Consider the following 27,423-nt stretch of genomic DNA (forward strand, 5'->3'; position numbering starts at 1 on the left):
GCTAACGATAATATAAAAAGCATGCCGGACGCATATTTTTAGTCGTTGTTCCTGATGGATGACACACATAGCTTTTCCATGGGCCTCAGGTATCTTAAGTCTCGGCTTTCAAATCGAGAAAACAGGCAAGAGGAGAATTTGAAGACAGCATGTATGTCTGGAGAGTCTTCATCCATGACCAGTATGAAAGAAAATGAGTCTCTCAGTTCGAGAAGAAAGCCATTGGACCCGGAAGGAAAAAGGCGCCATAGTCTATTCAATTTCAGATCGTACAAGGAACGGACAGATTTGAGTGTTAATGCTTCAACCGATGAAAACCAACCCGGGCTGGAAAATGCTCCTCGCATCAATTGCGTTAATACAGACCTCGCTTTCCTGGATTGTGGGATGGAACAAATTGACAAGATTAGCTTGACTGAAGAAGACATCAAGACTCCCGAGAAATCTAATATGTTCACAAGCCACAAATTTGAGCTCCAAACGGCAGCCATAAAGGGTGAGGACGAGAAACCAGAGGAAACTGAAAAAGCTGTCAGATCGAAAACATGCGCAGAGGTCAAAGGCACAGACTCACGCGATCTCAAGAAAGATTCAGTGGAATCTGATTCTAGTGCCGAGATTGTCACTTTGCCCAAAAACACAACAGAGGACAACTCTTGGACACTGCATAGTGTTGCGCCTTCCAGCTTCTTTAGCCCACCAAAACAGGTCACCTCATTGTTTGTTGGTGACTTAGACAAATCGTTGACGGAGTTTGACCTGAAAAATGTTTTCAGCAAGTATCCTGGTCTTCTTTCTGTTAAGATACCTGCGGACTGTCAAACCGGCAACTCGTTGGGCTATGGATACGTTAATTACTCCACTGAAGAACAGGCGATTGTTGCCATGGAGTCACTCAATTATACCAAGATCGGTTCCTCAGAGATCAGAATCATGCCTTCCATGAGAGATAAAAGTCAGAGAGAACGCATAGGCGCCAATATTTTTCTTTCCAATCTTTCATCGCATCTCACTACCAGACAACTTTATGATAGGTTTAGGAAGCATGGAAACGTTATGTCGTGTAAGTACGATTCATCCAAACAACAAGCGTTCATACACTTTGAATCTAAGGAGGTTGCATATGAAGTCGTCAAAAGCTATAATCATACTACCTTGGACGGCAAACTGGTCTATGTGGGTCTACATATTCTCAAGAAAGACAGAGAACTATTTGGAGCCACGGCGAGCTCAAGCACTAAGCTGAGCGAAAATAAGGATATTTCACAGATCCCTTGTTTTTCGCCCACAAATAAGAACACAGAACGCAAGAACGACATAAGCACACATTATTCAATTTTTGTTAGAAATTTGCCTTTAAACATCGAGGAACATGTTATTAGGAGCTTGGTTGAACCGTATGGACCTGTCTTATCTGTTTTGGCACGGAAGGTCCCAAAAAAAAATGGGTGCTGGGCTCTGGTGACTCTAACTAACCAGGAATCTGTGGATAAAGCAGTTTCTCATCTGAACATGGTTGAAATCAACAAGCAGCAGTTATTCGTCACTCGCGCAATTCCAAAGGAAGAAAAAAGCTACAATCGAAAACAAGAGATGCAGCCAAAACACAGGCTCAAAATACTGATCACGGGGTTGAATGTCAACACGCATAAGGACAAATTCCAAAAGTGGTGCTTAACCTTTGGGTCGATAAAGTCTGTGGAGCTTTATGGAACATATTCCCAAGAAATCAAGAAGGGCTACACCGCTTATGGATATGTGGAAATGGTAAATGAAGCCGATGCTGATGTTTTGATCGACAATCTAAAACTACTTGGTGTTCGCTGCTTCAAGGTAAAAGTGGAAATTCAACATAAGGAGACAGTCAATTCTGACATGCGCCGCTACTATTACGGCCCACCATCAGGACAAGCAAACAGTACTGGGATGGGGTCATACGTGGATCCCTCCAAGTTATTCCAGCTAGCGGCTTTTGCCAAATCTGTCGAGCAGGATAAAATGACTGAAATAGCCCAAACCAAGGAAAAGAGCGATGGAGAGCTACTGAGCATGGATCTTCGCAGTAAGATTGAACAGATCATAGGCGCATGTGCTGTTGACATTTTAGGCCAAGATACACTGATTTCGAAGAACACCGGAAACATATATTTACACAAAGTGCATTCGTTGTCGGAACACATCATCAAGTTCTTTTGGTCTAATAGAGTTGACTCATTCTCCAAATTTTTGGAATCCAACTACAAAATTGATCAACCTTTGCACCCGCTGCTCAGAACTCAAATCGTGCAAAGTGCGATGTACCTAGGTATAGTGCCCAAAAGTTAGAGGTGAGAATCTTTATGAATTTTAGCTTTACATGACCTATATACCTAGGTACGATTCCTTTCGACAGCATTTTCAAAAATATATATACTTGAGACAAAGAAACTAACGTAAGTTTATTGTTACACCAATTCAACATAATTAGCAGGGAAGATGCCTTCCCTAGTGCCAATTCTGCCTGTCCACCAATCATCCGTTGAATCTGACTTTTGAATAATAGTTATCACGTCTCCTTTCTTGAACCCAAGATCGCCCTGTTGCTCTCCTGCAAATGTGTAAAGAGCAATAGCTTTTCTAGACCCTGATGATCCTGAGCTTCCGCGAGCGGACCCGTAGCCGAAATCAGGCTTCTCTGATTTTGGCCTGTAGCCTGCGGATCTGGCTTCCGCTTTCGATGATTTGTTTCTATCGTATCTATCATAAACGTCATCTTCCCAAGAAGTTGGCTTTCTTGAATGCGAAGGCGTGGTTCCAGGGGTAGAGCGATGGTAGTACGAACGGGGCGAATCTTCATCCGAGTATTCCTCATCATCCGAGCCATAAGATCTGCGCGAGTTGTATCTGGTGGAGGATGCCTCTGAGCTGAATTCCGAAGGAATATCGTTATAGTAGTCTTCGTCGTCAGAATAGTATTCACCATTGGCACTTGCTCTAGTGAATGCTCTGCTATTGAGCACTCTCATGAGAGGCTCGCAAGCTGGAGGAGGTCTCACACGGCCTCCCAGGATTTGACTGGCCTTGCACATGTCACCATAGAATTTTCTGTTAGCCTCTCTTCTTTCAACAAGGACCGAGCCCTCAACCGAGACGCCAGCGAAAAGACCTTTTGTTTTGGAGTAAGCAAACACCGGAGCAACGTTTTTGAATGAGGCAGAGCCTGCCACTTCTGCATTTCTTCCCAAAGGACCTGCTGCAACGGAAATATTTCCACCCAAAGTGACCGAGCCGAATTGAGCGAAGGATTCAACGGCAGCCGTGGTATTGAGGATGAAAACAAAATCGGTGACCTCGGCTCCAACCTGTCCACCAACACCTGCACCTGCCGTAACGATAGCAGAAGGGGCAGACCACGAGCCGTCGGGCAATCTGGCGACCACGACACCCGAGCCGGCTCTGCCAGAGAAAAGAAATCCGGCTTTCAGAACGGTGATTACTGCCAATCCCTTGGCGTTGAGAAGAACTTCTCGAGGAATGACTTCATCTGCCCCAAACAACTGGTTCGGTTTGATGAAGGAGGCCAGGATTTTAGCAGCTTTTCTCATTTGTTAGTTTGAAAATTACCAAATTTTCTGATGAATATTTAGATAGCACTTACTTCGACTCGCTTTTCAGCGATCTTGGAATTGGATTGTTAAGGCCCATTGCTTATTGTAGCTAGAATTTCGAAACAGTTGCCGAAACAGTACACGTCAAGCTAAATGTCTTGTCTGATAAGATCGTTTTATTAATTTTCGGTGCGAAAGGGAGTAGAAAATTCTGTGGCGTGAGGAGTGGTTATGAGAATAATGAAGGTGGTAGCAAGAACGACAATGTGGTCTTGGCGAGACACCATGTCCGACAAAACCCTTACAACCATAGAGCTCTCAATCATGTAGCGAATTTGCTGGCCCCCTTTGGTGAGAATCTTTGGAAGTGTGCTTTTCGATATGTCAACTAAAACCGATAACTGTGTCAGCTTGCACAGCCATAATGAATCATTTGTCATTATTCCCCCAAATAACAACCCTCTAATTCAGTCAAATGAGGCTCCATTCGTTTCCACTTTTACTTTCTGGTCTGAGTCTTGTAACTGGTGTCCAGTGTGCAGCCATTGGTCAACGGATTCTGTCTGTTGATTCTGATTACCGTTATTCCCTTGAAGGGCTTGATAAAGCTCTCCAGGATGATATCAAGTTCGCATGGAACTCATTGGAGCAAAGCCTTGGTACACAAGCGCTCAAGAAAGCCATCAAAGATTATGAAACAGGTGTCTGCCCAATAACTAGCTCATTACCAACTAATATCAAAAGCGATTCTGACAATGTGGAGACTATTACACTTGAAAGCTTGCCAGAGTATCAATTGAGATTGCATACGAAAAAACGGAGCAACCCATTGAGTCTAGGTGTGGATACTGTTGAACAATATACAGGATACTTTGATATCAACGATGATGATAAGCATCTTTTCTATTGGTTCTTCGAAAGCAGAAACGATCCTGCAACTGACCCTGTGATTCTTTGGCTAAATGGGGGTCCTGGCTGCAGCTCGGTGACAGGATGTTTATTTGAGCTTGGTCCAGCATCACTTAACGGAACCACACTCACCCCAATCCACAATCCCTATTCTTGGAATAACAATGCGTCGGTCATCTTCCTTGAACAGCCTGTTGGCGTTGGCTACTCTTACAGTACTAGGTCATCTGTTTCAAGCACCAAGGTCGCAGCTAAAGATGTTTATGCGTTCTTGGAGCTATTTTTCACGAGGTTCGCGCAATTTGTGAATAACGACTTTCATATTGCTGGCGAGTCTTACGCTGGTCACTACATTCCAAGTATTGCAAGTGAGATTCTTGATCACGAAGACAAGTCATTTAACCTCACCTCTCTTTTGATCGGTAATGGAATTACTGATCCATTGATCCAGTATGGCTGGTATGGTCCAATGGCCTGCAATGCATCGTTGTCAGGCTATAAGCAAATTCTTTCCGATGGTGACTGCAAAAAAATCGACGACATGTACTCTCGCTGCAAGAGACTGGTCAGAGCATGTTATAGGACTCTTTCTACTGTTACGTGCCTGCCGGCAAACCTTTACTGTGAACGTATATTGGAGCCATTTGAGGAAACCGGGCTCAATGTATATGATATTCGTGGCCCTTGTGAAACCCAAGACGGAAATTGTTATCTTGGAATGGACTACATCGACAAATACATGAATCTTCCTGAAGTTAAAGAGGCATTGGGTGCAGAAGTTGATTCCTACAGCGGTTGCGATGATGACGTTTTCAGACAATTCATTTTGACGGGAGACGAAACCAAACCATTTCAGCAGTATATAGCCCAAGTTCTAGATGCTGGTCTCCCAGTTCTTATTTATGCAGGAGACAAAGACTACATTTGCAACTGGCTTGGAAATTTGGCCTGGACTGAAGCACTAGATTGGAAAGAAAGCGCCTCTTACCAGAAGGCAGAATTTAAGAACTGGTATACGGAACTTGAAGGCCTTCCTGCAGGAGAAATTAAAACCAATGGACGCCTTACCTTTGCCCGGGTTTACGATGCAGGCCATATGGTTCCGCACGACCAACCAGAAGCTGCTCTCGATATGGTTAACAGGTGGATTGCTGGAGATGTCTCATACAATCGCTGAGTGGTCTTAACTTTTTCACAGTCTTCGCTTGTTTTCTCTCGTTTTTTATTTTTGAATACATGTATATACACACACATACATTTTTACATGTACGTACCTTGAAACCTTAAAAATAGGTAAATGCGCTTGGCTGTGCTATTTTTGTTCCAAACAAATACATCTAAATATTCCCCTTGTTATAAATGAACGCTTGACTGATATTTGTGCTGGGTTTTCTTATCAACGTATATCAATCTTGATTGGCGAGCCAGCTTTCGAATAGAGATCGAAAGAGTTGTGTTCATTATTTGACGTGCTGATTCAAAGGCGACAGCGCATTAAGTTGCAGCGGCGTGTGTTACAGAGGTTGATCTATCTTTTTGAAAGATGACTTCTCCTCCATCGTCAAATGGGAACCAGTCCTGGATATCAAAAATGTGGAGTAGACAGGCTTCTTTCTTCAATCCTTCTGTCCAAGTACCAACGACCACCCCTTCCGGCGAGTTAACTGAGATGTCCCAAGATGGCTTATATTCCAACACTTTGATGTCTAATTCACACAATGATAGCTCCCAAGGAAGGCATCCCTCTGGATCAACTACATCTCAATCACAAAGAACGTACCCTAGTCTTATTGTTGACTCTTGCAGGTGCTGCGGAACGATGCTAAAATACCCAGCAGGTATTGGCAAGGTTCGTTGCCTAGTTTGTCAAACTCATTTGACTATCAACGAGGATATTGGAGAGCCCTGTGAAAGACCACAAGAGACAGCTTCTAGACCACTATCTTACCCCTTTATAAAAGACTTCATAAACCAGTGTTCCACTAAGAGAAATTCTGCCGGAGATGATCACAATCCACACAGAGTATTCAAACCTTTGGAAGACATGCTGTATGAAGCTTTTTCATCTTTCTCCATTATTAATCACTCATTTCGGCTGTCTAGTTTGGCACCACCGAGTTACCGTTCCCCAAACTTGAACTTCAACGAAGCAAAAAAATCATTTGCCTTACTGTTGAGCCTACCCACAAAACGTCCGTTTTACAAGCTTTTACTAGGTGCCCTATATTTGCTTAAGCATCCACCTCCAATGAGGAATCCTGCTGACATTAGCTGGCTATTGATCTTGCTAGAGATTCCCATTTTACCTGATTGCCTGATAAGTGGCATCGATTCCTGTACAGACGGTCTTGCGCCTGATTTGAAGGCATCTTGCTATGATGTTCTTAAACGTGTTATTGGACTGCTTTCTTATTCAGAGAGAAAGATTACGAGTCGCCTTACTTATTGGTGGTCTAGATTGCCACACGATGAATTCGTGAAAAAGATTGACTTTATCAATTTGTACATCACGTTTCAGCTGACAAGGTGCATTAACTATGAGCTGTATAACTCTCTTATACAGCCTGGCTCTTATTTAAATGTTTCCATGAGCGACGATATCAACTTCAAGGAAAACCTTAATGCTCATTTTATCCGCCCGACCTCTAAAAGCTCTGATTTTGGCTTGCTCATTGGTCTGCCTGTTTACATCTCATCGGGAGGAAGACGTACCGATATTTCTTCGGGTTCGTCGTTCTGGTCGGGAAAAAAGGAGCCGAAAGAACACGAAGTGAAAATCAGATTACAGCAATACGGGGGTGATTGGCACTTGCGTACTGCCGGCAGATTAGCATCATTTTTGTTTATTGCAAACAAAAAGAATAAGAAAGTCAGTGATGCCGTGTTTTACAATAATCTTGTGGACTATGTGAATGTGAAGCAAGATTTTGATGCTTGGCAATTCAATGCTTCCACCAAAAAGCATGAACAAAGTACCGCGAATAAGGACTCTTTACAGTTAGTGGTTGACTATCTGCAAGCTGAGACCAAGGCAAGTTACTTAGGACTTTCGAATGCCAATGGAACACTGAGAAAATCTTCGTTCACTTTTTGCCAATTTCCCTTCCTTTTATCGTTAGCCGCTAAAATATCGATTCTTGAACATGAGGCCAAAAGAATGATGGAGCGAAAAGCAGAAGAAGCATTCATTCAATCTCTCAACAAGAAAATGCCTTTTGATGTTTATTTCAAGGTTCGCGTGAGGAGAAACTTTATCACCCCTGACTCACTGCGGTGCATTAAATCACATCAAACCGATTTCAAAAAACTCCTGAGGGTAGAGTTTGTTGATGAACCTGGGATTGATGCAGGTGGGCTAAAAAAGGAATGGTTCTTGTTGCTCACTAAGGACCTGTTTAATGCGGACAAGGGATTATTTTCATATGATGAAACATCTGGATTATGTTGGTTTGCGATTTCTCATCTGGACAATGACGAGCTGTATTATCTTGTTGGTGTTGTGCTTGGGTTGGCAATATACAACTCCACGATCCTTGACCTTCAATTGCCTAAAGCTCTTTACAAAAAACTGATGGGACAAAAAGTCACCTTGAATGATTTCATCCAACTGAATCCAGACGTTGGGCACAATTTCAAAAGATTGTTGAAACTAGACGATGTCAGTGACCTTGAGCTGTATTTCACAGTTTCCTATGCAGATATATTCGGCGATATGCATCACGAAGATCTTATTCGAGACGGATCATCCATTAAGGTGACAAACGAAAACAAGTATGAATACGTCGAAAGATATTGCTCATTTTTTCTAAACGATAAAGTGAAAGCACCCTTCAAGTCATTTTTGAACGGTTTTCAACACGTCATTGGCGGAAATGCTCTGTCTTTGTTTACTCCTGAGGAGATCGAATTGATACTAATCGGAGAAGACTATCGAAACCAAAAAATCGACATTGAGATTCTGAAGTCAGTGACCAAATATAATGGGTTCTCCGAGACTGATGCTGTTGTCAAATGGTTTTGGGATTATTTTGAGCGCAAAAGTGCTGCTGATCAACGCAAAATACTACTTTTTATTACAGGATCGGATCGGTTGCCGGCAACTGGACTGCCGTCTTTAACCTTTAAGATCACGAAGCTTGTTGATAGGGACCTAAATCGGTTACCAATCGCCCATACATGTTTCAATGAGCTCTGTCTTTACGCCTATCCCTCAGAGGAAATATTTGTTTCGAAGTTGGACAAAGCTATTTGGTATAGTGAAGGGTTCGGCTTGAGATGACTAAGTCAAATCTACTCAACTTCGACAATTACGTTCGTATATACACTAATCAAGAATCGCATACTTCCGCAGATTATCAGGAATGGCTTCATACAAGTCTTTGCTCTGTAACCAGCTCTTGCTGAAAATTCTATCAGAGTATTTGTGGGCCGAATCAGCCAATATGGTGACAATATTTGATCCTTCCGGAAGGAGCTTGGCTGCCCTCACGGCAGCCACCACATTCAGCGCTGAAGTGCCTCCAACGTAAATTCCTTCCTCATCAAGAAGTCTGTACAACATGGCAATAGACTCTTCGTCAGGGATCAGGAATGCATCATCTGCTAACTCAATATCCTGCGCAACATTGTTGGTGATGCGGCCTTGACCAATGCCTTCAGTGAACGAGGATCCTGATCTTTCCAAACTTTTACCACCAGTTTTGACATACGAATAAACACAAGATCCAGGCGGCTCTGCAACATAACATTTAATTTCGGGATTTTGGGTCTTGAGAAATCTGGAGGTACCACACCACGTACCTCCTGTTCCCAAACTGCACGTGAATGCGTGAACCTTTCCTTGAAGCTGTTTGTAAATCTCTGGCCCGGTCATCTTAATGTGAGCCATTCTATTATCGAGGTTATCGAATTGGTTAGTCCAGTACGCATTTTCCAGTCTTTCAGCATGCCTTTTGGCTTGATGATTGAAGTTTTCAGGATTGTCAAATGGCACGACAGGAACCGGATACACTTCACACCCTAGCAGTTTCAAAGTTTGGATTTTGGAAGGGGCTTGGGTATTAGGCATGTAGATTACGACATTGTATCCTTTAGAACGAGCAACGTGGGCTAAACCAATACCTGTGTTACCAGCAGTTCCTTCTACGATGGTTCCACCAGGTTTAATCAAACCACGTTTTTCCGCCTCCTCGATGAAAAACAAAGCTGCACGGTCTTTAACAGATCCTCCCGGATTCATCCATTCTGCTTTACCATAGATATTGCGGCCAATCTCGTCACTAATCCGGTTGAGCTTGACCAGTGGCGTATTTCCCACAGCACTAGTCAATCCTTTCCCTGCAAACAAGGGCTCAAAAGAGGCATTGTAGGATTCCATGGCTCCCCTAGTGCTGCTGAATAGACGTTTGAACATGGTTTCTCGAAGAAATTTCAATATAATCAGATTTTAGAGCACAGATATATTATGGCAAGTCATGTGATGTGATTACGTCATATGTAGAAATCTGCCCCCTAGGGTAAAAGACGTTGAAGTTCGTCTTTATCAATTGGACTTACGGTGCAGTGGATGTTGTGGAAAGGCCCATGATCATGATCGTGCTGATGCTCGCGCAAGAAATTTTGATCCTCCTCTAATATTGCGCTGTATGAGTTAAAGGGTTTAGATAGACGGTACCGTTCGTTGTCTTTCTGATAGTATAAGACGTAGTGCTGGGTAAAGAAGACCACATCAGCTAAGGCGACTTCAATACTCAGCAAAAACTTCGGCAAATTGTTGAAGATGCTTATCACGTCGCCAGCGACATAAGCATCCAAGAAGAGCTGCGAGAAAGAGAACACCGCACCAGCAAAATCAAGCCATACCATTTGAATCGGCCAGCCATGAGTTGACTTCCGATTGTAATTGTACACAGCCTGTGGGATATTCTTGCACACGCTCATGAATATTTTAGCCATACCTAGCGACGTGAGAAGATCAACCCAGTACCGTGTCCCATAAGTAAAGTGGATTATTAAGCCGTACCCAGCAGAAAACAAAATCAAGGCAGCATATACAAGCTTGCATGTCTTGGAGATGACCTGATTATCGTTTTTTTTGAATCCCCAAATATAAGCTTGACTGATAAGCAGCAGATTGAGGAGAAGCCCATGAACACCAAAAAAGAAATCATTAGATTTGATTAATGGGTACTTGGCATGACGAAGATAAAATTCATATTGTACTGTAGCATTGTAACACAAAAACCCTGTGTAGAGAGAATATAGAGTGAAGCCTGCAGTGTTGAAAAACATGAAGTCAATCGATATTCCCTGTACTGATTTTAGTCTGATGTTAGAGACAATAGTTGGATAAAATGACAGGGACCAGCAGGAAAAGTAAAGCCAGCCGAGAAGCTGTGACATGTGAGCCAGTGTCAACATCATTTGATAGCATAAAATTAAAATTGAAATCTTATCGAAAACAAGAAATTGCGTACATTATTCATTGAGCGCAATTTTCTAACAGACTGAAATTAGTACTACAGGATCTGAATTCAATTATGTCATATTACCTCTACTGAATACCGACCACGGAAAGCTCCAAAGTCCACACCCTTCGTATATGGATCTTGATCGTTGAATGGCCCAAAGCTTGGCCATTCGCATTTTTGATTCGCAGGCTGGAAATATCAATATCCAGCACTGAATCAGACCACCAACATTTCCTTGCTGGTTTCCTCCAGAACAGAAGTAACTTTGTAGCCGTTGGGTTTTTCTCTTTCCTGCCACGAGATCCCGATCTGGAAACAGCATGAGCAAGAGTACTTAATCGGGACTTTCGTTTTTCAGGTTGACTTGTTAGTGAGCTGACAGAAGATATTGGCTTTAAAGATGGTGACCCTTCCACAGAGGGAGCCTCTGAGCTTTCCGTAGCTAAGCGAACCAGCGCCAGCGAGAAAACAACTGTTTTACCAGGCTCAAGAGAACGATGGCCCCATTCGCCGTCAATTTTGAAACCCGAGGAGCAAAGCATGTCCAATAAGTGTTGCTCAGCAGGCTTCAATTGCTTACCTGGCTCATACCCTAGCCCATCGAAAATTTTAGTGTTTTTCACCAATTCTTCTCCGACAAAGAACTTTATCTTTTTCATGGCGTCCGCATCGAGGCCAGCGACGGGAGGAATGCAGTAATAATCCAAATCTTCACGCAAGACAATTATCGAAGGTTTGTCATTAAGAATGTTTGGATCGTTGATATCGTAAATCTGCTGATGCTGGCCTGCTTGTTCGCTAAGTTGTAAATCATGCACAGCGGTATCAAAAACTTGACAAATGTATTGAAAGCAATCTGGAGAAAAGTTGACAAACACAATGTCGTCTTCCGTTAGGTTGGTGATTATGTTTCCATTCATATCAACAAAAACTCCATTCGGGAACAAACATAGCAAGATACTTTCAGGCAAAGCCATTAGATCATCTCTTGTGATGCTAAACAATTGCCCTCGAAGATTCATTTTGATTTCGGTATTGTAGTCATCTATATCTGCTGTGACTTGCGAAACCGGTGCTTCCTCATGCTGCTGGACCTGAGTGATAATGTTGTGAGCCATGGTATAAGGTTTGAAGATTCTTCACGTTCTCTTAAACCTTGTTCCTAACCACTTCCCGCAAAGCTTGAGAAATGGAGATGTTATAACTTCCGGTAAACTCTTCGAGCTTTTTGAGAGGTGTAACTATCTCAAATTACGATAAAGAATCTAGCGTTCCTTGCACAATGATAATTGTTTTTTGCCTTTTCTTTACTAAATAATTCCGTAAACCGGGTAAAAATACTATATGATAAAATGACTTTAGATGATATATGGCTTTCTGATGATGAAGAATATAAACCTGCCGCGTCTGAAAATTACGGTTCGGGTGAGAATGGTCCTGTCCATGTTGACTTGCTCTTCCTAAAAAGAAAGCATGCTAAACAAGGATATCTAGACGGGATATCGAAGGCCAAGGAAGAAAGCTTGCAACAAGGTTTTGACGAGGGATATCCTATAGGAGCTCGGATCGGGGCGAGAATTGGCGAGATTCTGGCTCAAATGAAAACTCTCCTAAGGGTGTCAAAGATCACAGCCAAAGAATATGATTCTGCCTTCTATGAACTGAACATAAAAAAGGTCCTACAGACAGATTATTTCGATTCCAAACTCGACATGCTGGATGAACGAAAACATCCAATAATCAGGAAATGGATGGAATTTTGTGAATCCAAAATGGATTTGCAAAGCCAATCCTACGAATAATGAGATTGATAAATTTTCTAATGACGATAAACGACGACTGATCCATCAGTATTTGTCCTGCTAGACATTTGGACTAAACGAGTGAAGCAGCTTCATGGAACACTGAATAGAGAGAAGTTTCTAACAATGTTTGGTCCGTACTCTTCGTAATCTCGTTTGGTATGACAGTAGCTTTTGAACTCTGCTGTTTGCGCCAACAGAGAGCCCCCAAACCACACCGCGTTTTTTTGCCTCTTGTGCGAAATCACTTGTACAGTGACGCCACTTGATTTGGTACCACTCAGGCGCTCACTTTGGGCGACTCTTTCATTCACCAGCGATTTCAAATCTCTTTGCAGTCGTCTTCCGAAATCTTTAAACATGGTAGAACCACCACTTAAGACAATATTTTTGTAAAGGTTCTTACGAACATCTATAGGGGAGGATTGAATAACCTGGTCCACAATTGTCGGCAATGGTGTAAGGAAATCGGAAGATGCTATCTCGGGATTGAAGAAAATTTCTGGTGCTAGAAATCTTTCATATCCCACATCAATCTCAAGTTTAGATTGATTGACGGTTTCGACAATGTATTTGGCAAACATATCGGGATGTGAATCAAATTTGTTAAACTCTTTCACGATGTCCGGACAAACATAGCAGAACTGTTGTTTTATTTGTTCAGCAGTTTTCAATGATGTATCTTTTTCCCCCCTTTCTCTCAAAAGAGTCTGGATGAAGCTAGTGATGTCTCTTCCTGCAATTGGGATATTTTTTATCGCAGACCCGATAACATAACCTTCTGCAACAGGAATCACATGAGTCACACCATCTCCTGAATCTATAACTGTACCAGTCAAAGATCTGTCAACCACCTTTGAAGAGGTCCATGAAGCGGCGAGCGCCAAAACGGCCTGCACAGCGATATAAAGACCGGCGCAATTGAACGACTCAAACATAATCTCCGCCGTATTTTCTCTATTTTCGGGTGGATTTAATGGTGGCTCTGTGAGGAGGAAGTAATGGTCCTCCGGTTCGCATTTGAGGTACTTAAAAATGGAATTTTCCCAGAATCTCTCCATTTGATCCCAGTTTTCAATTTGACCATGTCTTATTGGATAGTTAAGTGAATAAGCTGGCCCTTTGGCAGCTTGCAACGCCTCATCCCCTATGAAAAAATCAAGATCCTCCATATCCCTTTTCAGCGAAAGATTCCCTCCTGAGCTCTTTCCAGAAGAAGAGCTCGTAGATGAGGTCAAAAATGACGGTTTTGAGGGAGCGGCAGGTTTACTGGACGAACCAGAAGATCTAGTTGCGATAGCAGTAGGAAAAACCCACGATGGAGAATCATTCCCAGCAAAACCGAGTTTAGTCAAACCGGTTCCATTATCTAAATGTTAGTGGGGCATTCATCTATTTAATTTTTTAACATACCCATCACAACGGCCGGGGTGTTGATGCTCGCCATATTCTTGTTTGAACGCAATTGACTTGAAAGGTTTTCTCAAATGATTACGGCGAACTCTAAAAATCTGAAAAGGCGTAAAGTGTGTTCAAAGGCTAATCTAATTTGTGTTCGATCAAGTTGAATTGCCTTTCCTTCAGATCCATAATAATCGATTAGTCTGTCCTTTTCAGCCAGAGAACAAACATTACGCGTGCTCATAACCTGTTGACACAACAAAACTTTTGTTGTAAACGTCAAGATAATCTATAGAGAAGATGAATAACATACACGCAGAGGCAGCTTCTTCAACTGAGTAAGCAACTGACCTAGGCTGCAGGGAGTAACACTTCACGGCGAGATCGGTAAAATTCGACCCTGGGAAAATTTAGGCTATTTAAGCGACGGTTTAAACACCGAAAAAATATATAAGTGAACTACTCGACCATCAGATGAGCTGGTGGATAACAAAACCAACAAATGAACTCCCTCGAGTACTTAAAACAATGTGGCACAACTGTCGTGATAGATACGGGAGAATTTGAAAGTATACAAGCATATAAGCCTCAAGATGCTACCACAAATCCCTCGTTGATTTTGGCAGCTGCCAAAAAAGCTGAATACCAACAATTGATTGACATTTGCGTGGATTACGTGCTCGAAAACCACAAGAGGCTGGACACTGAAAACAAAGCTCTCATTGCTTTGGACAGACTGCTGGTTGAGTTCGGTTCTAGAATATTGGAGCTCATTCCTGGAAGAGTGTCCACGGAAGTTGACGCTCGACTATCATTCGACCAAAAGGCTACCGTCCGAAAAGCATTGGAGTTAGTGTCTTTGTATGAAGCAAAAGGGATATCAAAAGAGCGAGTCCTCATAAAGATTGCTGCCACATACGAGGGAATATTAGCAGCAAGAGAATTGGAGTCCATTTATGGCGTCCATTGCAATCTCACTCTACTGTTTTCCTTTACTCAGGCGGTGGCTTGCGCCGAGGCAGAAGTAACTTTGATTTCGCCTTTTGTGGGTAGGATACTGGATTGGTATAAGGCTAAGGGGGCAAGGCACTATGCAAAGAATGAAGACCCTGGTGTTGTATCTGTGAAACAAATATTTCACTATTACAAAAAGTTTGGCTATCGTACTATTGTTATGGGGGCATCATTTAGAAACGTGGGGGAGATTGAGGAGCTAGCAGGTTGCGATTATCTCACAATTTCACCAACTTTGTTAGAAGCAATGGTCAATTCAAGCACCAAAATTGAAAAAGTGCTAGATTCAGCAAAAAGCTCTCAGTTTTGCAAATTGGACCAATTGGCCTTGATTGATAATGAGCCAATGTTTAGGTTCAATTTGAATGAAGACCAGATGGCAACTGAAAAGCTCTCCGAGGGGATAAGGAAGTTTGCAAGCGACACTGAAAGCTTACTGGATCTTTTAAAAATAAAAATCCAGCAGAAACTTAGGGATGCCAAGCTATGATATCAATGAGTCAGCCTACTGAAATCAAACGTCTTTCTCATCAAGAAAAGGCCAGAGTAAGAAAACCTTCATTAGGAGAATATAGTAGATTGATAATCACAGTAGCTCTAGACTACTTTATCGTCCCGTGTGAGTCGTAAACCAACTTTCTAGTCACTGATGTTGGCTGCAGGTCTGGGAGACTTCGAATCAATGACGAACTCTTCCTGACAGCAGTCAATGAGATGAGAATTGAATTGTGGTTGCAATCCCCTGTGTCATATTCAAATACATTCAACAACTTGTGTTGTCCAATATTCTCTATGATTGAATTGAGAAATGTAACGGGATAGAGATGAGTGCCTCAGTTATAGTGTGTTTAAGTGTAAGGCATCGTGTAGACACATTCTCAAACACCAAGCAAAATTGTAAAAAAAATCTGATTTCAACGGTCCCTCGATGTTTCGCAAATTCAAATACACTAGCCAAAAATATTTTCCATCAGCCACACGTACTTTTTCGGATGTTATTTTCATATAAGATTCGCGGAACATTGTCACCCAGGTGACTCCTAAAATGGAAATATATGTGGCGAAGTAATAACCTCCTAAGGTGGACTCCACGGAAATACTCACGGTGATTGGTTGACTAGGTCTGGTAAACCTGTCTCCGAAAGCGAATTTGCTTACAAAGATAGCATTTATTAGTAGGATACTGTGATTAGGTAATATTTATTCAGCGCAAACTGTGGTGATGAATATAAATAAGTTTGGGTATTCCTCCGCAATCAGAACTTGAATTATATACTTTTCGATTGATTTCCATCAGATATTAAATTCAACAATTGCAATGAGCTCTCTTGAACAACTTAAGGCCGCAGGAACCGTTGTCGTCACTGATACGGGCGAGTTTGAATGTAAGTAGTACTCTTTCATGGCCACTAACAATGAAGCGATCGCAAAATATACTCCTCAAGATGCTACTACCAACCCTTCTCTGATTTTGGCTGCTTCTGAAAAGCCACAATATGCTAAGTTGATTGATGTGGCTGTCGACTATGCTAAGGACAAGGGATCATCCGCAGAAGAGAAAGCAAACATCGCCCTCGACAGACTTCTCGTTGAGTTCGGAAAGGAGATTTTGAAGATTGTTCCTGGCAGAGTTTCCACTGAGGTGGATGCCAGACTTTCATTTGATAAGGAGGCAACAATCAAGAAAGCGCTTGAAATCATTGAGCTCTACAAATCCCTTGGCATTGACAAGGAAAAGATCTTGATCAAGATTGCTTCGACCTACGAGGGTATTCTTGCTGCTAGAGAATTGGAAGAAAAATACGGTGTTCATTGCAACTTGACTCTCCTTTTCTCTTTCATCCAAGCTGTTGCTTGTGCCGAAGCTAAGGTCACTCTGATCTCACCTTTTGTTGGTAGAATCATGGATTGGTACAAGGCCAAGACGGGCAAAACTTACGAAGGAAAGGAAGATCCAGGTGTTCAGTCAGTTACTAGGATTTTCAATTACTACAAGAAGTATGGTTATAAGACTATCGTTATGGGAGCTTCTTTCAGAAATGTTGGGGAAATCACTGCGTTGGCAGGATGTGACTACTTGACAATCGCTCCAAAGCTTTTGGAAGAATTGATGAATTCTAAAGAGCCAGTTCCGAAGGTTTTGGATGCCTCGGCTGCTCAAGCTTGCACCGAAGAAAAGGTTTCCTACATTGATGATGAGGCCAAATTCAGATTCCTTCTTAACGAGGATGCTATGGCCACGGAAAAGCTTTCCGAAGGTATCAGAAAGTTTTCTGCTGATTGTGTCACTCTGGTCAACGTGCTGAAAGCTAAGTTTGAGTAAATGGAGATACACAAATTATGGAGGTGACTGTTGCCGGTTGATGCTAGAGAATCATACTTGGAAAAATTAAATATCCAGGATTTTTTAGTGTTTTTCCCTATCTATTCTCATGTATTCATCTATTCCATCTATTGATTTGATAATTTTTTTTTTTGTGATCTATTGGATCTGTTAAAAGGCAGTGATTTTTCAAATTATTGATAATAATAATCGCGAATTGTGCAATTACGATCATTGTCGATCAGTCCGTTTGAATCATGAGCCAGACAAACCTAACCGCCTTGATAGAGTGGTCCAAATCAAATGGATGTAAAATCTCAGAATTGATTGAGTTCCAATTTTCAGCAAATGGCATTTCTGCCTTCCTGAAGAATCTGAATGTGCCATCGGAACCTTCTGTTTTCCTCCCCACATCTATGATTATTTCTCCCCGGATTGCTTATTCGGAACTAAACCTCAATGAAACTGCGAGCCCTGTCACGGCACTTAAACTCTTGCTTTGTCAATGGAAAGCAAATCCAGAATCACAATTTGGGCCCTACGTCACGTGCCTTCCTTCATTGAGGAACATCGGATCACCCCTTACTTTCAGCCCAGAGGAGCTAATTCTTTTATCTGGCACTAATATGTATCATGGTGTTATTTTGAAAAGAAAGCAACTGATAGCTGAATACAGAAAAGCTCTAAGCTATTTAGGGGTAAAGAACTCCACGGATTACGAGGAATATGATCAAGGCGAAATTTTCAACTCACTGATGGAAGAAATTTCCAGTGAGTGTCGATATCCGCCGTCATTTGCATGGTTTTTATGGGCACATTTGATTGTCACCTCTCGTGGTTTCCCTTATAAGCTCATTGATCCTAATACTTCTGATGATGCCGTCATGCTTTTGCCCATTATCGACCTCTTCAACCATAAACCCAGATCTAAGGTCACATGGATACCTTCATTCGAGGGTTTTGAGCTAAAGCTTCAAGGTGGTGCTGAAAAAAATGGAGAGCTTTTCAATAACTACGGGCCAAAAGGTAATGAGGAGCTGTTAATGGGGTATGGTTTTGCACTAGTTGACAACGAGAATGAGCAACTACAACTGACTATCGATGTCAACGATATATGTACCAAATTCTTGCAGATTTGGCAAGTCCCTCTTCCGCAGCTGAAGGAATACACCTGCTCTGTTTGCGCTGATGAATCGTCAACCTCAAGTCAGTCATCTTCAACAATTGTTGTTTTTTTGAGTAATAAAAATCGTGTCTTACCAGAGGGTTTACTGGAGCTGTTCGCAAGTAGGCGCGCAAATATAGACGACACTCAGAAAACATTGAAAGCTCTCCTCAATGGGCTAAGCGACCTACGGTCTGCATTAGAATCTAAGTTTCGAAAAAAGCTAGACAAGTTTCAATCATTTCCTCTTACACTAAAAGGAACTGGCTATTTCAATTCAGAAGAGATGATGAAGTCTTTACAAACGAACTATGAAAATGCCTGCATTTACCGGCAATCTCAACTCGATCTGTGGCTTTCGCTGAAGCAAAAGTTGAAAAGCTTGGAGAAGGAGCTATTAAAACAACATCGACCTCGCGTCATCACCATTAAAGACATTATGACAAAGGAATTATTCATGCAAGATGTAGCCATCCAGTTGCGGCTACCACTGGCTATAAACATTCTCTCATCTTCTGATATAGAGATATTGATCAGAATATGGGTCTTACGCGTGACAGAAGGAGCACAGTCGCACTTCAATACAGCTTGGGTCAAAAGGGAGTTTGCATCAGTATCTCCAGGAGTGGGCTCTGAGGTGGCGGAAGTTTGTGACATGTATGAATATTTAAAAGCGTCCTCACAGTGCCTCAAATTGAATTCATGGTCCTTAAAAGATCTGATGAAAGCTGATCTAGTTATTGAGCGTAATTCTTATGCTAAAGGCTCGAAGAGGGAAACGGTTTTAATCTGTCCCACTAATCTTTGATATCTGTATTGAAGAAATCAGTATCTTGCCGGAATGAGTCTAATCAGAAAAAGGAAAAACGCAAATGCTAGGAAAACGAAAAGGATGACACGAACGTAAAACCATAATCCAAGCCTACCTTCGCGGTGGTATTTTGATAGGGTGGTGTTGACCTTATCAAATACGCTTTTGGATGACTCGAAATTCTCGGATGCCTCTTTAAGTATAACAGCGTCCTCTTTAAGCATCTGCTGAAATTTCGATGCCTGATTCTTTAACGATGATACCATCAAGGGCAAGGACTCTATCATTTCTTGTTGAAATGACTCGTGCTTTTCATTTTGAATTTGAGCGCTGTGGATGGAATCTAATTGCGAGGGCTCATTTCTCGTTGATAGTAATCGCTGCCGAAGAGAATCAATAGGTTCATCATTTTCAGGGGAAATGATTTGAATCGCGTGTAATGGTTCTCGATTGTTTGACTTTTCGACACTGACTTCACCGATCTCAGAAGTAGGTGAACACTGTACATTGCGTGATCGGATCTTCAAGTTCAGCTCAAACTCTATGTCCAAAAGTGATTTGTGTATTCTGTGGTATTCGGATATGACTTCTGTAGGTTTGTTCTCTGATGTAAAAGAGTGCCTGCGTACTGAATTCATCACACTTACCAGTCTTTTGACACTTAGGTAAGCAGAAAGTAGATCTTTATTGTTGGCGTTACGACCTTGTAGTTCATCCGTCTCACTAATAAGTTGTGAGAGCATGACACTTTCAGAAGTGGACATTCCTGTTAAGATTTGAACAAATTTAAAGCACAAAAATTATAGTTTGTGGTATATTAATGAAAATGTTTAGCTGTCGAAGCAAGCTGATAATTGACCGCATAAAGTATTTGCAAAAAGCTTTTCATCATTATGACGGAACTCCAAAATCTCTGGCCCATTCCGATCTGGGACGGACTGCTCTTGATAAAGAAATCACGAGTGTGGAATTGGCTTATGAACGGTATTCGCCAAGATCGCCAACTACAAACAATCCCATCATTTTTTTACATGGTCTGTTTGGTTCAAAGACGAATAATAGGACCGTTTCAAAACAGCTAGTCAATACCTTGGATAGGGATGTTTATTGCTTGGATCTAAGAAATCATGGAGATTCGCCTCATAGTGAAAGACATGATTATCCTTCGCTAGCCGCCGACGTCGAACGATTTGTAGAAGATCATGACTTGATTGACCCCATACTTATAGGGCATTCTATGGGGGCCAAAACTGCAATGGCAGTATGCCTGCGGAGACCTGAATTGTGTTCCATGTTGGTCTCCATTGATAATGCACCTGTAGATTTTACGGCGGGTGGCACGGGATTCAGCAAGTTTGGAATCTACATCAAGCAACTCAAGAAGATACAAGGCGACCCATCTTTGAAAAGCCTTAAAGACTGTGACAATATTCTGGCGCAGGTGGAATCAAATCCAGCTGTGAGACAGTTTTTGTTGACAAACATCAAAAGATCGGTGAATCAATTCACGAGCAGAGTCCCACTGGATATTTTAGCAAAGAGTCTTGATAATATATCAGGATGGCCTTTCAATTACGAAATATCAAGATGGACAAGGCCTGCTTTATTCATTCGTGGAAAGCAAAGCCCCTACATAGCTGATGAATATCTCGCCTCGGTTGGGCTATTCTTTCCTAACTTTGTTGTGAAAGATGTTGATGCGGGCCATTGGTTGATCAGCGAAAAGCCCAAGGAGTTTGTTTCATTGGTAACAAATTGGGTACAGACTGCGGAAGATCGATAATCTCATCTCAGGGCGAGAACTTAATATAGACGCATCCTTACACCACGAGGTTTCGCTTCCGAGTCGATCTTTCAAAATGCTTCGGGTAATAGAAGTCCAATTCTGTTTGACTAACGGTTCGTTGAAATGTAGTCTGTCGAGTGCCACTATTGACCTCAGGTGATGTCTCTATATTGACATCGTGGTTAGACAATTTGTAAATACGTGCTCCGCTTTTCAGTTTTCCCAAATTAGCGAGCTACAATTTTTTAGGGCAGTCAGTCGAAGTATCAATTATACCCAGCGTAGAGTTTTTTTTTTAGCTTTGTTTCCTTTTGAATTCTACAACTCATAAAATGCTGAGATCTTATCAATGCAGATTGTTTTCTTCGGCTAAAGTACTGGCTGAGGCTAGTCAAAGTAAGTACCGGAATTTTACGCTCCAGTTCAAAATCTAACCAACAAAGAAAAACACGATATCCTTGTCATTGGAGGGGGCCCAGGAGGTTATGTAGCAGCAATCAAGGCTGCCCAGTTGGGATTCGATACAGCCTGTGTCGAGAAGAGGGGCAGGCTTGGTGGAACGTGTCTCAATGTTGGATGTATCCCCTCCAAAGCCCTGCTTAACAATTCGCATCTGTTTCATCAAATTCAACATGAGTCCAAGTCAAGGGGGATTGATATAAAGGGTGATGTCAGTGTTAATCTTCCTAAATTCATGGATGCAAAAGATAAAGTTGTTGCCCAATTAACCGGTGGAATTGAAATGTTGTTCAAAAAGTATGGTGTTAAATATTATAAGGGTGCAGCTTCGTTTGTTGATGAGCACAGTGTCAATGTTGACCCAATTGAGGACGGTGAGAAGGCTGTTGTCAAAGCTGACAACATCATCATTGCAACTGGTTCCGAGGCGACGCCATTCCCAGGCATTGAAATTGATGAAGAAAGAATAGTCTCCTCAACTGGTTGTCTTTCTTTGTCTGAAGTTCCTAAAAGGCTGGTGATCATAGGCGGTGGTATCATTGGCTTGGAGATGGGTTCCGTTTGGTCAAGGTTGGGCTCGCAAGTTACCGTTCTGGAATTCCAAAATGCTATTGGTGCAGGAATGGACGGAGAGGTTTCGAAAGCAACACAGAAGTTCTTGACCAAGCAAGGTTTGAAATTCAAGCTTGGAGCAAAAGTCACGAAAGGTGTTAGAGAAGGTGAAGTGGTCAAAATCGAGTATGAAGACACGAAGAGCGGAAAGACCGAGGCTTTGGAGGCAGATGTTCTACTGGTTGCAGTCGGTAGGAGACCATACCTTAAAGGTCTGAATGCGGAAGCTATTGGCCTAGATATCGAGAAGAGAGGAAGAGTTGTGATTGACTCGCAGTTTAAGACCAAATTTGACCACATCAGATGTATTGGCGATGTGACCTTCGGCCCAATGTTGGCACACAAGGCAGAAGAGGAGGGCATTGCTGCTGTGGAATACATCAAAAATGGACACGGGCATGTCAATTATGCTAACATTCCTGCAGTTATGTATTCTCATCCTGAGGTTGCCTGGGTTGGGCAAACTGAGGAACAACTGAAGGAGGCAGGTATCAAGTATAAGGTTGGCAAATTTCCTTTCATTGCAAACTCCAGAGCCAAAACCAACATGGATACTGAAGGCTTCGTCAAATTTATTGCTGATGCCGAGACCGAAAGGGTTTTGGGATGTCATATCATTGGCCCAAATGCGGGAGAAATGATAGCAGAGGCCGGTTTAGCACTTGAGTACGGTGCGTCCACGGAAGACATTGCTAGAGTCTGTCATGCCCATCCAACATTGTCGGAGGCCTTCAAGGAGGCAGCTGGATCGGTTTTTGGTAAACCTATTAACTTTTGAAGTAAACTTTTAACGTTGGAAGTCTCAGTCTTTCAATTTTGTTTTCTTATCTACTATATCATTACAAGTATTATAGAGGAGGCTAAGAGTACCTGTTTGGAACTAAAAATTCATTGCACCAAATTGTAATCATGAGCTAGCTTAGAATGTTTCGTAAATTTGAATCGAACTGTTGAAACTGGAATAGAAATCTTGTCAAGGCAATTTCATTGACAAAGAGGTTGAAGTTTAGTAGATAAAGCAAGTTCAGCTCCAACTTGAATAGCTCTTCCACACTTTGAAGTCCGGTCACTTTGCAATAATAGCTTTGCTTGAAGTTTTTGTCTTCGATCAATTTAAGAGATAAGCGCAGGACACTAAGCACAAGCCTGAACGCATTTAAGTCATTTATTTGAAGCATTGTAGTTTCACATGCAAACCCTTCAGGTGTTTGAGGTTGCTTTAAAGGAAGGAGTGATGAGGATAAAGGAGCCTTCAAGTTGAAAGTCAAATGGAATAAATAATATGCGGAGGTCAAAAGCGTAGCCGTAGATAGATTTGCATAGTGATGTATTCGCTCAAGGTATCTCGGTATTTGAAGTGAGGGTGCTTTTTTAAGATAAAATTTTCTGAGAGTCGTTGGCCCTGTATCTGGTAAACTCCTACAAAGAACGTAACGGTCAAGTCTTTGGTCGTTCGTTTTCATATCGTCTGGAGAGTGGCCTAAAACTTCGCCATTCTTCAAGCCTGTAGCTCCGGTTTCTGCGGCAGCTGAAAAGTTGCCAAAATTCAACCTTAGTTTGGAACTGATTTTCAATGGTACTTCATACCTTTCTCTATCTTGCTGTATATCTTGATCGCTTTCAAATTGTTTATTCAGTACTACCTCCTGCACCGCTTCTTGTGTCATTGAATGAGGTAAATTCGGCCCCTTGCCATGACTTCTGGTGGGCGTAAATAAAAGAAAGTCTAGATCTACGCTGGGCTTTCTCGATGTCAATTTACTCAACTGGACAAGGTCATCGATCAATCGGTTAAAAATCGCTAAAGCTTCTATGGGTGCAAGCTCTTCGAGATTTTTGCAATGATTGACTTTTGTATGGAGGATCCATTCTACCTCAATGTCTTGTATTGACTGTGTTCCATTCCCTATTGCGTCACTTGGATCAATGCCTGTATTAGATGAATGGCCCGCAGATTGCAAATCATTTTCCTTCATTGGCTCATCTGATTCCACAAACGTGGGAACCTGGGGCTTAAGCTTTATGTCCATTGGTACAAGTAGATGAGGCTTCTAGCGACCAAAGCGTGTTCTGAAGCTTTGCTCTGAAATATAGCTCTTTGTGTCACAACAAAATTATAATGTGTATAGAAAATCTAGTTTTTATCCTTTGAATTAAATCGGGTTTCAAGAAACTAATGTCACAAGCCTCAGTAACTCAGAAACCTTTTATTGATAAGAGCAAATTCTTATTATTACCGATATATTACATGAGTCAGTTATAGTTCGTCATGATCCCAATCATCCTCATCTTCGGCGTCACCCGTTGGAGGTGCGTCATACAATTTAGATGTGATAGGGTATGCGACCTTACTAAGCTTTTCTTTCTGTTCATCAAAGTCATCTTTGGTTGCCGTATCGAAATTATCCTCCAGAAACTCCAAAGCTTCGTTGATAGCATCCAGAAGAGTTTCTTTGTCATCTTCCTCAAGCTTAGCTCCAAAACCGCTTTCATCATTGATTTGATTTTTGAGAGAATGGGCATAATTCTCAAGTGTGTTCCTGCTTTCGACCTTCTCTCTCAACTCTTTGTCTTGTTGTGCAAACTTTTCAGCTTCCTCGATTTTCTTTTCAATTTCCTCCTTAGAAAGACGGCCCTTATCGTTAGTGATCGTGATAGAATTGGATTTCCCTGTTCCTTTATCCGTCGCAGAAACCTTTAAAATACCGTTAGAGTCAAGAGTGAACGTGACCTCAATTTGAGGAACGCCCCTTGGCGCAGGTGGTATACCTGTTAGTTCGAACTTTCCTAGCAGATTATTATCTTTGGCCATCGCTCTTTCACCTTCATAAACTTGGATTAAAACAACAGGCTGGTTATCAGCGGCCGTGGAAAATATTTGGGACTTTTGAGTAGGAATAGGAGTGTTCCGTTTGATCAATGTGGTCATAACCCCCCCAGAAGTCTCAATACCAAGAGTGAGCGGATTGACGTCGATTAACACGATGTCTTCAACTCCCTCCTCACCTGAAAGCACACCTCCCTGAACAGCAGCACCAAAGGCCACAGCCTCATCTGGATTGATGCCTTTAGAGATCTTTTTGCCATTGAAGAAATTTTCAATTAGCTCTTGAACTTTTGGAATTCGAGTCGATCCACCGACGAACACCACATCATCTATTTCATCTGGCTTCATTTTAGCGTCATCAAGGACCTGCTGCACTGGTTTCAAGGTTTTTTTGAATAGATCCATATTCAGCTCCTCAAACTTTGCTCTTGATAGAGACTCCGAGAAATCGATTCCATCTACGAAAGAATCGATCTCTATACGCGTCGACATTTGAGACGACAGTGTTCTCTTCGCTTTCTCAACCTCTCTCTTTAGTTTTGCCAATGCTTTTGAATTGTCACTGATGTCAATTCCATGCTTCTTCTTGAAAACTTTGATAAAGTGTCTAACAACCCTATAGTCGAAGTCCTCTCCCCCCAAATGAGTATCTCCGGCGGTAGCCAAAACTTCAAAAGCGCCACCAGCAATGGTGAGAAGAGAAACATCAAAAGTGCCTCCACCCAAATCATAAACTATAATATGCTTTTCCTCGTCTGTTTTATCCAAGCCATATGCAATAGCTGCTGCGGTTGGCTCATTGACAATTCTAAGTACCTCCAAACCAGCAATTGTTCCAGCATCCTTCGTTGCTTGTCTTTGTGCATCATTGAAGTAGGCTGGGACAGTAACGACTGCGTGAGTCACTTTTTTCCCAAGGTAGTCTTCTGCAATCTGTTTCATTTTACCCAAAATCATAGCGGAAATTTCTTCTGCTGTGAAAGTCTTAAGTTCCCCATTAACCTTTGCCTCCACGACAGGCCTACCATCCTGATCCTTAACTTTGTACGGCAAATGTTTGATTTCTTTCTGAATCACTTTGTCATCAAACCGATGGCCAATCAATCTTTTAATGTCAAAGATCGTATTGGTTGGGTTCGACGCAATTTGATTCTTGGCGGCATCACCCACCAACCTCTCTTCTTCTGTAAAAGCCACATAGGATGGTGTTATTCTATTACCTTGATCATTAGGAATGATTTCAACCCTTCCGGCCTTCATAACGCCAACGCATGAATATGTGGTACCGAGATCGATACCAATCACGGTTCCGTAATTTTCATTTGATTCTGCCTTAGCAAATTGCTGTGTTGTTAGTGGAAGAACCACTAGCAACAGAGCATAAATGATTGCAGCACACGAGAAAACCGATCTATTGAAACTTAACATTATCCTCGTTGAAAGGCAGATCAATTTTTGTGAACAAAGAGAAAATAATGCAACTGAAACCTTTCTTTCTATCTGATCGTTGTATAGCGTGGAAACACAAGAGTCGCTCCGTTACAAACAAGTTCCAAACACTGAAAAAACGTAACTCGCCTATCTTTCTCAGAGCTTTGGAAGATTGTGTATTACACAAAGTTCAAGAGCTATATATATTTGCGAATAAGTTACGTGTCGAATTTTCAGGAAATAGAAGTGTACATTTTATAAAAAAGGTGACACGCTGGCGTTATTGCAAAAAATTTAATTTTTGACGTCCGCAGTAGATTGTGAGAACAATTCAGTTGAGTGTCGATGGCAATACTTTCGCCTAAACGCCACTTCGAACGTTTGGCTCATACAACTACTGAGAGAGCTGAAATATTTAGAGATGATTTACTAGGGATCATCACAAAGTGCCAGTAGCTAATTGGCGGAAAATTCTAGCATTCTGGTGTTTTATATTGATGAATCAGATATGGCAAGCTAGCTCTAGCTCAGCTGTGTGTAGAGTGGCAATTGTCTCGAAAAATATTAGCATTGTTTTATGTAAGGATGTAATGGATGTAAGTCATTGTCGTCTTTCTTTGTACGACTTTGAGGGTGATAGATAAAATACGTAGTTCCAGTTCTCAGATAGGTGTAGGTTTACGGGCAGCGTGTAACTCACAAATTGTGTGTTATTCGAGCCAATTTACCAGTAGTATGATGATATTGGTTGATATACTCCGCTGTGAAGGGCAATGAAGAACTATGAGACACTCACTATACTGTTCAAGTCGGCAAGCAAGGGTAA

At 41.8% G+C, this 27,423-nt stretch overlaps 17 protein-coding genes across 17 annotated transcripts; 9 read left to right on the forward strand and 8 right to left on the reverse strand.

Moving 5' to 3' along the window:
- Positions 1-78: 78 nt before the first annotated feature.
- KL928_000232 (uncharacterized protein) lies at positions 79-2,325 on the forward strand (the record flags this gene model as incomplete). The annotated part of the gene is made up of 1 exon (XM_043202783.1): positions 79-2,325. The coding sequence occupies one exon, from the start codon at positions 79-81 to the stop codon at positions 2,323-2,325; it is 2,247 nt and encodes a 748-aa protein (XP_043062127.1).
- A 119-nt stretch (positions 2,326-2,444) lies between these two features.
- Positions 2,445-3,584, reverse strand: KL928_000233 (uncharacterized protein; the record flags this gene model as incomplete). The annotated part of the gene is made up of 1 exon (XM_043202794.1): positions 2,445-3,584. The coding sequence occupies one exon, from the start codon at positions 3,582-3,584 to the stop codon at positions 2,445-2,447; it is 1,140 nt and encodes a 379-aa protein (XP_043062128.1).
- A 478-nt stretch (positions 3,585-4,062) lies between these two features.
- KL928_000234 (uncharacterized protein) lies at positions 4,063-5,673 on the forward strand (the record flags this gene model as incomplete). Its single annotated transcript, XM_043202805.1, has 1 exon — positions 4,063-5,673. One exon carries the CDS (start codon positions 4,063-4,065, stop codon positions 5,671-5,673), a length of 1,611 nt encoding a protein of 536 aa, XP_043062129.1.
- A 366-nt stretch (positions 5,674-6,039) lies between these two features.
- Positions 6,040-8,775, forward strand: KL928_000235 (uncharacterized protein; the record flags this gene model as incomplete). The annotated part of the gene is made up of 1 exon (XM_043202816.1): positions 6,040-8,775. The coding sequence occupies one exon, from the start codon at positions 6,040-6,042 to the stop codon at positions 8,773-8,775; it is 2,736 nt and encodes a 911-aa protein (XP_043062130.1).
- Positions 8,776-8,820: 45 nt separating this feature from the next.
- On the reverse strand, positions 8,821-9,909 carry KL928_000236 (uncharacterized protein; the record flags this gene model as incomplete). The annotated part of the gene is made up of 1 exon (XM_043202827.1): positions 8,821-9,909. One exon carries the CDS (start codon positions 9,907-9,909, stop codon positions 8,821-8,823), a length of 1,089 nt encoding a protein of 362 aa, XP_043062131.1.
- Positions 9,910-10,007: 98 nt separating this feature from the next.
- KL928_000237 (uncharacterized protein) lies at positions 10,008-10,898 on the reverse strand (the record flags this gene model as incomplete). Its single annotated transcript, XM_043202838.1, has 1 exon — positions 10,008-10,898. One exon carries the CDS (start codon positions 10,896-10,898, stop codon positions 10,008-10,010), a length of 891 nt encoding a protein of 296 aa, XP_043062132.1.
- Positions 10,899-11,049: 151 nt separating this feature from the next.
- Positions 11,050-12,084, reverse strand: KL928_000238 (uncharacterized protein; the record flags this gene model as incomplete). Its single annotated transcript, XM_043202849.1, has 1 exon — positions 11,050-12,084. One exon carries the CDS (start codon positions 12,082-12,084, stop codon positions 11,050-11,052), a length of 1,035 nt encoding a protein of 344 aa, XP_043062133.1.
- A 234-nt stretch (positions 12,085-12,318) lies between these two features.
- KL928_000239 (uncharacterized protein) lies at positions 12,319-12,768 on the forward strand (the record flags this gene model as incomplete). Its single annotated transcript, XM_043202860.1, has 1 exon — positions 12,319-12,768. The coding sequence occupies one exon, from the start codon at positions 12,319-12,321 to the stop codon at positions 12,766-12,768; it is 450 nt and encodes a 149-aa protein (XP_043062134.1).
- Positions 12,769-12,860: 92 nt separating this feature from the next.
- On the reverse strand, positions 12,861-13,940 carry KL928_000240 (uncharacterized protein; the record flags this gene model as incomplete). The annotated part of the gene is made up of 1 exon (XM_043202872.1): positions 12,861-13,940. One exon carries the CDS (start codon positions 13,938-13,940, stop codon positions 12,861-12,863), a length of 1,080 nt encoding a protein of 359 aa, XP_043062135.1.
- A 731-nt stretch (positions 13,941-14,671) lies between these two features.
- On the forward strand, positions 14,672-15,673 carry KL928_000241 (uncharacterized protein; the record flags this gene model as incomplete). Its single annotated transcript, XM_043202883.1, has 1 exon — positions 14,672-15,673. The coding sequence occupies one exon, from the start codon at positions 14,672-14,674 to the stop codon at positions 15,671-15,673; it is 1,002 nt and encodes a 333-aa protein (XP_043062136.1).
- A 912-nt stretch (positions 15,674-16,585) lies between these two features.
- Positions 16,586-17,506, forward strand: KL928_000242 (uncharacterized protein; the record flags this gene model as incomplete). Its single annotated transcript, XM_043202894.1, has 1 exon — positions 16,586-17,506. The coding sequence occupies one exon, from the start codon at positions 16,586-16,588 to the stop codon at positions 17,504-17,506; it is 921 nt and encodes a 306-aa protein (XP_043062137.1).
- Positions 17,507-17,763: 257 nt separating this feature from the next.
- On the forward strand, positions 17,764-19,479 carry KL928_000243 (uncharacterized protein; the record flags this gene model as incomplete). The annotated part of the gene is made up of 1 exon (XM_043202905.1): positions 17,764-19,479. The coding sequence occupies one exon, from the start codon at positions 17,764-17,766 to the stop codon at positions 19,477-19,479; it is 1,716 nt and encodes a 571-aa protein (XP_043062138.1).
- A 17-nt stretch (positions 19,480-19,496) lies between these two features.
- On the reverse strand, positions 19,497-20,246 carry KL928_000244 (uncharacterized protein; the record flags this gene model as incomplete). The annotated part of the gene is made up of 1 exon (XM_043202916.1): positions 19,497-20,246. The coding sequence occupies one exon, from the start codon at positions 20,244-20,246 to the stop codon at positions 19,497-19,499; it is 750 nt and encodes a 249-aa protein (XP_043062139.1).
- Positions 20,247-20,302: 56 nt separating this feature from the next.
- KL928_000245 (uncharacterized protein) lies at positions 20,303-21,265 on the forward strand (the record flags this gene model as incomplete). The annotated part of the gene is made up of 1 exon (XM_043202927.1): positions 20,303-21,265. One exon carries the CDS (start codon positions 20,303-20,305, stop codon positions 21,263-21,265), a length of 963 nt encoding a protein of 320 aa, XP_043062140.1.
- Positions 21,266-21,341: 76 nt separating this feature from the next.
- Positions 21,342-23,117, forward strand: KL928_000246 (uncharacterized protein; the record flags this gene model as incomplete). The annotated part of the gene is made up of 2 exons (XM_043202938.1): positions 21,342-21,381; positions 21,670-23,117. The coding sequence occupies 2 exons, from the start codon at positions 21,342-21,344 to the stop codon at positions 23,115-23,117; spliced, it is 1,488 nt and encodes a 495-aa protein (XP_043062141.1).
- A 136-nt stretch (positions 23,118-23,253) lies between these two features.
- On the reverse strand, positions 23,254-24,369 carry KL928_000247 (uncharacterized protein; the record flags this gene model as incomplete). The annotated part of the gene is made up of 1 exon (XM_043202949.1): positions 23,254-24,369. The coding sequence occupies one exon, from the start codon at positions 24,367-24,369 to the stop codon at positions 23,254-23,256; it is 1,116 nt and encodes a 371-aa protein (XP_043062142.1).
- A 227-nt stretch (positions 24,370-24,596) lies between these two features.
- Positions 24,597-26,594, reverse strand: KL928_000248 (uncharacterized protein; the record flags this gene model as incomplete). Its single annotated transcript, XM_043202960.1, has 1 exon — positions 24,597-26,594. One exon carries the CDS (start codon positions 26,592-26,594, stop codon positions 24,597-24,599), a length of 1,998 nt encoding a protein of 665 aa, XP_043062143.1.
- Positions 26,595-27,423: the final 829 nt, after the last annotated feature.

Source organism: Ogataea angusta (genome assembly GCF_019207475.1).
Source record: "Ogataea angusta isolate 61-244 chromosome Unknown 61-244_NODE_1_length_1302399_cov_90.877568, whole genome shotgun sequence".
Lineage (NCBI taxonomy): Eukaryota > Fungi > Ascomycota > Pichiomycetes > Pichiales > Pichiaceae > Ogataea > Ogataea angusta.